A 13,195-nucleotide genomic window follows, 5' to 3' on the forward strand; every position below is an offset into this window, starting at 1 on the left:
CTTTCCAAACGCTGGAGGTAGTGGGGGCTGTGAGGTCGTTAAGGAAAGGAAAGGGTAAAGTTTTCAGCACGCAAAAAGAATTAAATAATCCATTTAAAATAAGCATCTATGTGGATTGACAGCCTTTAATGCCCACATTTTTAACGCTTGCCCTGTACGTGGATTGATTTTTTTTTTCTTCAGCATTCCCTCACCAGATGGATTTTTGCTACTGCAGATCAGTAGAGGGTGTCAGATCTTTCAGAGTGCACCAGGCTGGAACAAGCAGAGCTTCTTAGCAACTCTCTTCTACCCCCCTCCCCATTCTCGCGCTCTCTCCCTCCCTCAGACAACTCGCCCCCCGCCCTCCGCCCCCTCCACGTAATTCCGAAAGAGCAGAATAAAGAGGAGAAAAAGAAAAGAAGAGCTAGTAACCGAGAGCCGGAGCCCAGAAAAAAAGCTGAAGAGGACCGAAGGGAAGGAAAGGAAAAGGATGGACAGCTACAAAACGCAGCGATTGCGGAAATTTTCCAGCGCCATTGGCTCGGCAGCGTGAGTTCTTCGGTCGGGCGTGATTTCAGCACCGGGGGGACTGGACAGCACCTCGGGGGGACTTCTGGGCGACCTGCAGCCACAGCAAGAACTCCATCAGCCGCCTCAGCTACAGAAGCCGCCGAAAACCCTGCTTTGTATCAGAGAGGCAAGGTCAGTCCGACGCACAGCCATGCACAGGCAGTGCGCCTGTACTACGCTGCAAACCCTCTGCTTGTTTCTCTAACATGCACTTGCTTCTAATTACTAGCATTGTTCCTTTCCTGATTAGTGAGGACCACTAGACCAGGTTCTGTAAGGTGCATTTTTAATTTATATGTATATATTTAACTTCTTTTGGTAATTTTTAAAGGGTTGAGGGGGAGTAGGATTATTTTTTCTACTTTTTCTTTTCTTTCTCTTTCTTCTTTTCTTCCTTTCTTTTTCTTTCTCCCCTCCCCCCCCTTTCTTTCTTTCTTTCTTTCTTTCTTTTTTTTTTTTTTTCTTTTGCTTGCCTTGCACTACGTGCCTGGATAGTCTGTGGATATAATTCTTGACTGGCGCCTGGGTTGTTGCAGTGCGGGGGGGTTAGGGAGGAAGGAATCCACCCCCACCCCCCCAAACCCTTTTCTTCTCCTTCCCTGGGTTCGGACATTGGAGCACTAAATGAACTTGAATTGTGTCTGTGGCGAGCAGGATGGTCGCTGTTACTTTGTGATGAGATCGGGGATGAATTGCTCGCTTTAAAAATGCTGCTTTGGATTCTGTTGCTGGAGACGTCTCTTTGTTTTGCCGCTGGAAACGTTACAGGGGACGTTTGTAAAGAGAAGATCTGTTCCTGCAATGAGATAGAAGGGGACCTACACGTAGACTGTGAAAAAAAGGGCTTTACAAGTCTGCAGCGTTTCACTGCCCCGACTTCCCAGTTTTACCATCTATTTCTGCATGGTAATTCCCTCACTCGACTTTTCCCTAATGAGTTTGCTAACTTTTATAATGCAGTTAGTTTGCACATGGAAAACAATGGCTTGCATGAAATCGTTCCTGGGGCTTTTCTGGGGCTGCAGCTGGTGAAAAGGCTGCACATCAACAACAACAAGATCAAGTCTTTTCGAAAGCAGACTTTTCTGGGGCTGGACGATCTGGAATACCTCCAGGCTGATTTTAATTTATTACGGGATATAGACCCCGGGGCCTTCCAGGACTTGAACAAGCTGGAGGTACTCATTTTAAATGACAATCTCATCAGCACCCTACCTGCCAACGTGTTCCAGTATGTGCCCATCACCCACCTCGACCTCCGGGGAAACAGGCTGAAAACGCTGCCCTATGAGGAAGTCTTGGAGCAAATCCCTGGCATTGCTGAGATTCTGCTAGAGGATAACCCGTGGGACTGCACCTGTGATCTCCTCTCCCTGAAAGAATGGCTGGAAAATATTCCCAAAAATGCTCTGATCGGCCGAGTTGTCTGTGAAGCCCCCACCAGACTGCAGGGGAAAGACCTCAATGAAACCACAGAACAGGACTTGTGTCCTTTGAAAAACCGAGTGGATTCCAGTCTCCCAGCGCCCCCTGCCCAAGAAGAGACCTTCGCTCCTGGCCCCCTGCCAACTCCTTTCAAGACAAATGGGCAAGAGGATCATGCCACCCCAGGGTCTGCTCCAAACGGAGGTACAAAGATCCCAGGCAACTGGCAGATCAAAATAAGACCCACTGCTGCGATAGCGACCGGCAGCGCCAGAAACAAGCCCCCAGCCAATGGCTTGCCCTGCCCTGGGGGCTGCAGCTGCGACCACATCCCGGGGTCGGGTTTAAAGATAAACTGCAACAACCGGAACGTGAGCAGTTTGGCTGATTTGAAGCCCAAACTCTCCAACGTGCAGGAGCTTTTCCTTCGAGATAATAAGATCCATAGCATCCGAAAATCGCACTTTGTGGATTACAAGAATCTCATTCTGTTAGATCTGGGCAACAATAACATTGCTACCGTAGAGAACAACACTTTTAAGAACCTTTTGGACCTCAGGTGGCTGTATATGGATAGCAACTACCTGGACACACTGTCCCGGGAGAAATTCGCCGGGCTGCAAAACCTCGAGTACCTGAACGTGGAGTACAATGCAATCCAGCTCATCCTTCCTGGCACTTTCAATGCCATGCCCAAACTGAGGATCCTCATTCTCAATAACAACTTGCTGAGGTCCCTACCCGTGGACGTGTTCGCTGGGGTCTCGCTCTCTAAGCTCAGCCTGCACAACAATTACTTCATGTACCTTCCGGTGGCAGGGGTGCTGGACCAGTTAACCTCCATCATCCAGATAGACCTGCACGGAAACCCTTGGGAGTGCTCCTGCACCATTGTGCCTTTTAAGCAATGGGCAGAACGCCTGGGTTCCGAAGTGCTGATGAGCGACCTCAAGTGTGAGACGCCGGTGAACTTCTTTAGGAAGGATTTCATGCTCCTCTCCAATGACGAGATCTGCCCCCAGCTGTACGCGAGGATCTCGCCCACGTTAACTTCGCACAGTAAAAACAGCACTGGGTTGGCGGAGACCGGGACGCACTCCAACTCTTATCTAGACACCAGCAGGGTGTCCATCTCCGTGTTGGTCCCGGGACTGCTGCTGGTGTTTGTCACCTCCGCCTTCACTGTAGTGGGCATGCTCGTGTTTATCCTGAGGAATAGAAAACGATCTAAGAGAAGGGACGCCAACTCCTCGGCGTCCGAAATTAATTCCCTACAGACAGTCTGTGACTCTTCCTACTGGCACAATGGGCCTTACAACGCAGATGGGGCCCACAGAGTATATGACTGTGGCTCCCACTCGCTCTCAGACTAAGAACCCAACCAGGGTAGAGCGGGGGAGCAGGAAGGCGATGCTCCCACCACCCTGTCCCCACCCCCGCTGTCATCCCAGGGGTCAGAGGAGCCCAGACCCAAGTCCAGCGCGCCCCAAGGCTTTATGGACATAAGTAAATAAATAGCTATGAACTCGCTCCAGTGAGAGGGTTTGACCCCTTAGCTCCCTCCTGGAAACAAAGAGCAGACTGTGGCGAGCTGGGAGAGCGCTGCCAAATCGCTCTTTGCAGCGAGCTCCTTTTGATAAAACCCGGCAGGGGCCCTGCTCAAAGAACTAGCCCTCTGCGGTGGAGCTGATGGGGATGGCTGCCGCGGTCCTATACGTATATACATATACCCACATCTATATAGAGAGATAGGTATCTATTTTTCCCCTGTGGATTGGCCCCGTGAGGAGGGGGGCGTGATGGCTCCCTGTTGGCTATGCAGGGATGGGCAGTTGCACGAAGGCATGAATGTATTGTAAATAAATAACTTTGACTTCTGACAAAAACAAAAAGTGCTGCATGGCTCGCATGGAAACCACGCGCTCCAGGGACGCTGCCCTCCTTGGCGACTGGAGCCGGCGTCACGTTCACAGCACCCACCCTCTTACCTGATAAGTCCCATCGTATCAAACTTTCTATAAACAAAACACAGTATAATCAGAAAGTGCCATTTCGCCATTATTTGTGATCGGTAGGCAGTTCAGAGCGTACGTACGTTTACTGTGAAAAAAAAATGTAAAGGTTTTATTTAAGACATTTGCATGGCTAATCATCAGTCCATTTTATGAGTTAAAAATGTATTTTGTTGAGCGACGTTTTTATGGGTTGTTTTGGGTTCTTTCTTTTATTTTGATGGTGATGTTTTACTTTTTTTTTTTTTTTTGAGGGGGAATATTTTTCTATACATATCCAATAATGCCTTCCATCTGAATGTAAAATAAGTACCCATGATTTCTATTATAGTATCAGTGTAATTATTAAAAAAAAAAAAGATTTTGAGGCAGTTAAGCATGACCAATTAATGTCATTCTAGTGCTTAGGCTGCGATCTTATGGTAGCAATTCTGTGCTGGTGTAAATCTTACTTATACAGTAGGAAAAAAGAACCGAGGAAGCACGTGAAACTTACTAATTCTATTCGAGGATTTTATAATGGCATATTTTTTCAGTATTAAAGTGAAAATGTTTTCAACTCTGGGTCCTTACATTTTTCCAGCTTCATGTTTGCAATTGGTAAATTGGATTTGCGGTGGAAGGGACGGGGGAGGGGGGCGGGTGGGGGTGGATCCTTTCTAGAGCCCTATCTAGGCTCTCTCTCTAATAGTTTTACTTAGCTTTTTATCCTTTACGTAGCTGCCCTCCTCCATCCCCACCCGGGCTTTTCCAGCTTTCCCCTGTCCATAAAGTAAGGTCTTCCCCAACACACCCTCCCCCAGCCCCTTTTTTCCCTCTCCTTATGCGGCAGTGAATCCCTTTATTAATACTGGAAATCCCTCGCTGCTGCTTCTGCTGGTGCTGCACACACTGCAGATATATTAAGGATGATAGTAGAGATTTGATTTAATTGACTCTGCCTAGATCGGTCTCATTAAACAGAGTGGAGATTTCATTGGTCAGCACTCTTCGATGAAAGACAGCCCTAATGACTGGCATTTGAGATGCTGCTGGCGTTTTGAATTCAACATCTGCTGAAAACGGTAAAACTAATTAGTGCCCACCCACCCTCCCCGCCCCAACAACTGCATACTGGAATTTGTTAAAGCACTCATCTTTATGGAAATCAATCATTATCCTAAAGAAGTGTTTCTTTCCCATCATTAGTATTTCTGGTTGTGGCCTAGTAATTAACAAGAAATGCATCGAACTGTTTGAATTTTATGAGCCAGTGTAACCTGGCTTCAATCATATTCCTCTGGGATTTCTAAGCAGTCTATTTTATTAGCAGTTAAGGAACAAAAAGCAAGCAAAACTACACATATTGATGGGGGTCTGCATTCCACCACATATCCACCCTGGAGAAGTATGTTAAAAGACTGCAGATCACAGATTGTTTTTAAATTTTATATATATATATAAGCTAATGAAAGCCCCCAGAGCAGTAGTAGTAAGATTTGCCTTCTAGAACTCATATTTTAAAGTGAAGTAATTTCCCAGAACACTGATGTTCTGGAGTATGTATTATTTATTTTAACAGTTTTTAAATAAAATCTTTATTATAAACTGTGGCTAGAGTTAAGGCCATTCATCATTTTCTCTCTTGATTCTTTTATTTGTGGAGTGCATTTCATAGTGATAAAATTGGAACTTACTATCCGCTGACAAATATTATGGGCTGTTTATTTATTTATTTTTCTTACAAAGGCCTTAATTCTTTTTTTTTTGGAAAATACAACCGGGTTCCCTGTAAGCAATCAACAGATTTACTTGTAATGGAAAAGTTGGAGGAGGAGAAGAGTCATATTGAACAATGTTATAACCTTAAGAAGGAAAAGAAAAGATGGTAGATATTCTACATCTTTGGTGAGATATCTAGTGAGGCATAATAGTAATTTTTAAAACTAATAACATGATTAGTCTAAGTCAGGAAACTAGAACTTCTCCTAGAAGACATTCTTTAGGGCAAGAAGTTTTCTTCATACTAATTAAAAATAAATTATGATATAGAGGACAAAGTTTAAAGAGTAAACTTATTTTTCAAATACTAGCTTTAACAGCTTTTAGTGGTTATCATGTGTCAGGCATGGGCTAAATAGTTTACATAATTATTTAATTTAACTCTTACAAATACAGAATACTTTAATATAATATTGCTATTGCTATTATACGGATGAGAAAAAAAATTGAGGCTTAAGGAAATACGCAATAACTCAAATCATAGCTGGTAGATACTGGAGCGATATTTAAACCCAATTTCCCTCATACTATAAAACCTCATTGTTTGAATGGCGTGATCATATATATTAACAGGATAAACTCTTAAAGAAGAGTATCCTTAAAAATATATATATAGCTGTAAAAATACTTTATAACAAATCAAAAACCCAAGTTGTATCTTCTTAATTGAGTACGTATTGGTAGCCCTTTATATTTCCAATATGTCTTCAGCAAAAGAAAATTGCCCTACATTTAAAGGGGATAACTTTAGTGTGTTCTCCAAGAATGTATAAAAAGGCAACATATAAGAAAAAAGAAGAATTGCTATATGCATTTATGAATTATAGATGTTCAAATCATTAAGTTATCTATTGATTCTAAAATATTAGAATTATCAAATATTTTAATAAACACTAATATATGTTTAAAAATCCATGTAGAAAACATAAGCAATGCTTTAATGTAAAAGAGCATCCATTATTAGAGAATTTTTTAATTTTGATAAAGAATCTCTGTCACAATTATATATATATACATATATATAAACTAATATATAGCTATATATATTAGTTTGCTTTAAAGTAATATATATTATGTATTAGTTTAGTTTACAGGATACATACTATATATATGGTCTTAGCACATAACTTTCATTTAGAAGTGCCTAGCTTATTTTTGTTGTCTTTATGTGAAATGTTCACATACCTGTAGCTGCCACGTGCACTAGTTGAGGTATCTTGTTTCTAGTTAAATCATATTTAATTCATCAAAGTAAAAGAGATTTTAGTTGTACCAGATGGAAAAGGAGGAAAAAAGGAAATATCTTGTTCAGTTCCATTGCTTTGAAGAAACTAGTAGCTTCTGTGGTTGCTGCTGTAACTAAGAATATCCTAGAATTTAAGTTGTTGCCATAGAAATTTATTGTTTAACCATTTTCACATGTTTACCCAGGAGGAAGCTGGAATGGCTGATCTAATATTAACATAACAGGATTCTTTTTCTTAACAGTATTTCTATCAGATGTAATTAAAATTGTCAGGTATTTTAATAAGTGTTAAAAATTATATTGGTGATTCCAAGGACAGTTTGTTAATTTAGCTTTTTCCAGGTTGATAATAAATGTTATTTGGTATGTACAAAGAGGTGGATAAATGTGCAAGGGTGGATACTGGAAGGGTGCGTTTTTAATGTGTTGGTAGAATATTAAGAATATTGGTTTCTAATTCAGCTCTTTTGCTAGCTAATTTATAAATATTTTTTAATCTGTAAGCTTATTTGGAGAAAAATGGAAATATAAAATGTGCTAAAGATTTAATCTTAGCACACATTATTCAGGTGCAACATATTATTTAATTTTTAAAAGATGAACTAACTCTGTATGGTATCAGTAGATATAATAAACACATACTCAAGATTTTTAACTTATCTGCTTTGCTTCAATGTGGCGCTGAACTATAAAAAAAAAGGCTAAAATTAAATTTTTCATATAATTGCCTGGCATTTTCTTTTAGCTATTTCTTTTATTTATTTCCTTTATCACCAAAAATATTATTAGTATAAAAAGTAATATACAGGACATGCAGGACTTTCTTCTTGGTATCAAAACTTAAAGATATGCCAATAAATAGTTCCATGAAAACACATGTTACAGAGCAATCCTGAAACCTGAACCAATATTGACTCTACTATGACCAATCAAAATTTGATGGGGTTTCAAAAAAAAATTGAATAGTTAAGATAATTATAGATTAAGTATTTAAGAACTACAATTGTATAATGAAATGAACCACTGAAAAAAATCATCTTAGATTATTGAAGTTCAATATAACCCTTTGGCCTCAATTGACTGGCAATTTCAGTATATTGGCTTAGGCCTCAATCATCTCATTAGTTACTCTCTTTCTTCCATTTATTTGTTAAATATATGCTATATTATGTACTTGAAATATAATTTTATTTCCAACTTGAACTTTGCACAAAGTTTACAAGAGGAAAATTATCTAATAGTTTAAAGAATTTTGAATGAGTTAGAACCTAAATATTCAATTGACAACATTAATTGGGCACTTGTTATGTGAAAAATACTGCAGAAGCTCTTTTAGAAAAAGAGAATAAGGCATTTCTAACCTAAGGAGTTTACAACCTACAGAACTGAGATATATCCATCCTTGTAATTTTAGAATAGTACATCATTTGCAATTATTAAAGAATACCATTAGAAAAGTTTTTGTTTCTTTTTTGGAGTAGTTTAAGTTTTTAGCCATTTGGAAAAGTGCAATGGTCACATCAGTTTTATTAGATGTTACATGAATAGTTTAAAAGCTTAAAACAATATTTTTAAATGAAAGAGGAACTTTAAGTACTTTGCTAGATTTATTTCTTTTTCTGTAAAATGGGAGTAATGTCTGCAATTTTGTAACTTCAGTTAAGTTTTTTAACTAATCATTCCGAAAAGAGACAATCAAGCCAATGTTTACCTTGAGTGAATGATAATTTTTCAATTTTAATTATTTGAGAAATCAAATCAGTTTGGGAAATTGAATAAAATACTTTATGATATCATAAGAATTTCAGAATAGTTATCTTTGGTTACTTGGCTTTGATTTGTGTTTATATACATAAAATACATTACAGTAACTTTAATGTAATATTAAATATACTTTTATAATTTTACTGTAAAGCTAATAATCCCATAGCCATTTGCTCTTTAGTGAAACCTGATATTCAGTTACTTAGTAGTATGGTCCAAATGTTTAACATGCAGAAAGCAGTAAGCAAAAATCATACATTTATTCACTTCTATGCCTTATTCCCTTTGCCTCTAATTCCATTTCTTTTCTTGGCAGAAGAATACAGGAAGGAAACATGTTCAGCTGCAGCATATCGATAGAAAAAGTCAAAATATAGTGAAAAATGAGAAGTGCCTCAAATATAGGTGATAAATGGCTAATCCATACTGCTATCAGAGAAGCAGTCTCTGCCTCCCAGGAAAGGGAGATGAGTGTAAGGGGCCACTGTTACCATAAACAGTAATGGCTCTTACCAGATTCTGTGATACTTATTGTGTACTTTCTTTTTGTTAAATCGAGATCTTTTTAACATTTCCAAACTGCACATGATATGAGAAAGTAATGCTCATTATTATGATAGCAATATGATTTGAATAAATTATATATAAATACAAAGAACTTCTTAGCACCATAAAATATCTTACCACCAAAAATTATTTTGCCGTAAAATAATAAGATTACAAAATAGTGAATGAATTTGAAAATTCATTGCCTATACACTAAAATAGAATCCATGTTTTAGGCTGCACATTTTTATTTATTAAAATAATTATTTTTTATCAATTATAATTAATCCTACATGACTAAATTATCGTATCTAAATATATGTTGTATAATATATGAAATGGTATCATATAATAATTATTTGCTAGTTTCTGTTCAGTTACATAATTTCTATAGCTAATCTGATTCAGTTGTGGGTCCAGTTAACTTTAATTGGATATATCTAGCACCAGTTTGTGTTTTGGTAGCTCATACAGAAAATGGTTAAGTATGGGTTTGTCATCATGGAGTTGTAAATTAGTGTTAGTGAACTTTTCAAGGATCCTAAATGAATCTAAATTGGTGTAATTCATTATCAGATGAATCTAAAGGAAATGAAATTACTACAGCAAAGAGTTTAATGCTGTTAATCCCTCTATTTCCTGAATGACTAAATGTTTTCTGGTGTCTCGATACATGCTTTAATGAAAATTGACATTATTATTATGATTATTATTATTGGAGTCAGGAAACCTTATATTTTGTTATTTTTCAACAAAACTTTGTTTTTATGACATTTGTATTTTTCACTAGAATGGTCATTTCTCTAACAATCAAATTTCATGTTACAGATGGTATTTGGTATAATTAGACATTAAGACATAACAAGCAGAGTATTCCAGGAGGATAATAAATCTTATGGTGTAATATTATGAGGAATAAGACTTGAAGCCAAGAATTAACAGCTGGAAGCAGCAGTAATCCCCAAGAAATGAATTACATGGAATGTCATGTTACTATTATAACTTAAAATTTATAACATCAAATTAAGAAGAAAGTCAGATCAGAGCACTTTTGAACATGATTTGCATAAGTGTGGCATCACTTTTAGCCAGCCCCAAATTATTTATGCCACAAGCTTTTTATTAATAGAGAACATTTTTTCAGCATTTTTACATGAATAGCTAATATGGTGCCTATTAAATTTCTATCCCTGCAAGCCCAATTTACACACTTGATGAGTAATCAAACACATAAATTGGAAACAGTTACTTTCTTTTATAAACTCAGTTTTTAGTTCATAATATCTTATACTAGTATGACATATATAAAGAAGAGAAATTTCAGTCCATATTTATGTTGGCTTTTAAATCATGGTTGAGAAATGTTTTGACTACCACCTTTATAATACTATATTCCTCAAGACTAACACAATTGTCTAAGGAGGAAACATAGCATTGGTGTCAAGGAGATGCACCTTAATCATGCAAAATTTAGAAAACAAAAAGCAAAAAAAGAAAGAAAAACAACTATGGATGATGGAAATTTTACTTTGTTTGATTCAACATATATTTATTATCAACTATGTGACAGGCACTTATGCAGAGGCTCTAAAGCTAAGCAGAACAGACAAGATTTCTGCTCATCTGAATTTACATTCTATAGGGGATTACAGAAAACAAAACAAAAATAATAGTTAAGATAAACTTGAATAATGAAGAACCATGAATGAAATGAAATGGAGAAGGGGCTGATAATCTCTTCTTTAAAATGATCGTGAAAGTCCTATCTGAGATAATGCATGAACTGGGTGAAAATGGTAACAATCATTTGAAGACTTGGAGCAAGAGAGATCCTGGCAAATAGAACACCAACTATAAAACATCCTGATTTAAAAATGTGCATGGAATGTTTGCGGACTAGAAAGAAGGCTAGAGTGGCTGGTATCTGACCATAGGCAGAGTTGAAGTTGAAGAGACAGAGAGAAGCTGGATAATGCCTTATAAGCCATAGCAAAGAATTTAGATTTTAAATATAACAGAGAGCTTTAAGCAGTCAAGTGTTATGGTCCAAGCAGTATATTTAAATATCCATTTTGACTTGTTTAGTGAGAATGAATTATATGAAGGCAAGGAGCTGCTGTTACAGTTTGGGAGAGACATGATGGTATCTTGTACAATAGAGACAGTAATGGAGATGGACAGAAGTGTGGAGAGCTGGTGGGTATATTTTTGGTGTCAACAGCACTCTGTATTGCAGCAGATATGAGTGAAAGATAGAAAAAATAGTTGTATGTGAGTGTGTGTGTTTTCTTTATCAAACAATTTGATGGTGGTGTCTTTTATTTCTCAATAAAAAAAATCTGGAGGAAGCAGGTGGTAGGTTTAGAAGCTGAATTTTGAACATGGTAACTTTGAGATGTCTATTTACATATTCTAGGTAGGCTGTTGAACATGGGCATATGGAGTTCAGGAGTAGTTTAGGGAGGAAAATATAAAATTGGAATTTATCACTAGCTTTTTATTGATGACTCCATTTGATAAAATTAAAAACTAAGCCTATGGTTTCATTTAACTGGTATATTCTATCTTCAGAGCAGATTTACTCAAAATTGAATATAAAGTTCATTTTAGAGACAAATGACATGGAAAAGTCATGAAACGTGTAATATCTTTAATATCTATACATTTTCCCTCAAATCAGAAAATTATATATAAAGCCTAGCAAACTATTCATTTATGAAAATCAATTGAAAACAGAAAAAATAGTATGGGAAAGGGTAAAAGCAGCTTGTAACAATCATACAATGTAAACTTTAAATTGAAATGCTTAAGCTCTTTGTTTTAATAAGCATAATTCTTTTTTTTTAAGATTTTATTTATTTATTTGAGAGAGAGAGACAGAGAGAGCACATGAGAGGGGGGAGGGTCAGAGGGAGAAGCAGACTCCCCGCTGAGCAGGGAGCCTGATGTGGGACTCAATCCAGGGACTTCAGGATCATGACCTGAGCCGAAGGCAGTCGCTTAACCAACTGAGCCACCCAGGTGCCCAATAAGCATAATTCTGAATGAGAAAGAAGCAATTAATCTTACCCATTGCAAGTGACAAAATACTTCTTCTTTTCATCCAAGAGGAAAGATTTCTGACAAAGGAAGATGAACTTTAGTAATCAATAATAAGACAAGAATGAAGATCAGGCCATTCTTAGTTGGTGGTCAAAGGTTGGACTCCATTATGAAAGCTTTCATTTTACCCTTGCTGGTGGACAACTCTGTATTTTTTAAAGACCCTCTGACACATTTGGCATTTAGTCCAACCCTTGAATAGACAGCATAATGACATGTATTTCATGTTTTCTTCATAGAACCATTTATCCACATGTACTATTCAGCTCACCATCAGTAACTGTCACTAATCCTTTACAATGTAAGTGTAACTGACCTTAATTTTCTAAGTAAATTGTGATAACCTTTCATTTATTGTAGTCCTGATGTAACTCAAATTTTCATTTTAGACATTGTATAAGGATAGTTTTCCCTCATCATAAGGCTCTGAGTGGCTTCAATTCTTTCTGAATAGGTGTGATGACATGTTGTAAATATCTCAGTTTATTTTTAAAAGGAAAGTTAAAAGCTGACTGAGAACTCTGCTTAGATTTTCACAACACAGCCTTATGGTGTGAGAATTCAGAGTCTTTGGGATTATTTATGGGGTCCACAACAATGAACCTACAATCAGAAGGCCTGGATTATGGATCAAGTCATCCTCTAACTAGCTCTGTGATCCTAGACAAGGCTCTTAATTCATACCTGAAATGAGACTGTTCGACTGGAATAAAGAAATCAAAAAACTTTTTTTGTAATGGTCCTGATTAAGTATTTCAGACTTTGTAGATTAAGAAGCACAATCTAG

At 37.4% G+C, this 13,195-nt stretch overlaps 1 protein-coding gene across 1 annotated transcript; it reads left to right on the forward strand.

The window, feature by feature from the left end:
- Window positions 1–1,009: 1,009 nt before the first annotated feature.
- On the forward strand, window positions 1,010–4,228 carry SLITRK1 (SLIT and NTRK like family member 1). The gene has a single exon (XM_035002942.1). It carries the CDS (start codon window positions 1,260–1,262, stop codon window positions 3,348–3,350), a length of 2,091 nt encoding a protein of 696 aa, XP_034858833.1. The 5' UTR covers window positions 1,010–1,259; the 3' UTR covers window positions 3,351–4,228.
- Window positions 4,229–13,195: the final 8,967 nt, after the last annotated feature.

This window comes from Mirounga leonina, unplaced genomic scaffold (genome assembly GCF_011800145.1).
Source record: "Mirounga leonina isolate KUSES-001 unplaced genomic scaffold, KU_Mleo_1.0 Mir_127, whole genome shotgun sequence".
NCBI classification, from domain to species: Eukaryota; Metazoa; Chordata; class Mammalia; order Carnivora; family Phocidae; genus Mirounga; species Mirounga leonina.

Coding starts and splice junctions, on each gene's coding strand:
- SLITRK1 (XM_035002942.1), top strand. CDS start 1,260: ATGCTGCTTTGGATTCTGTTGCTGGAGACGTCTCTTTGTTTTGCCGCT.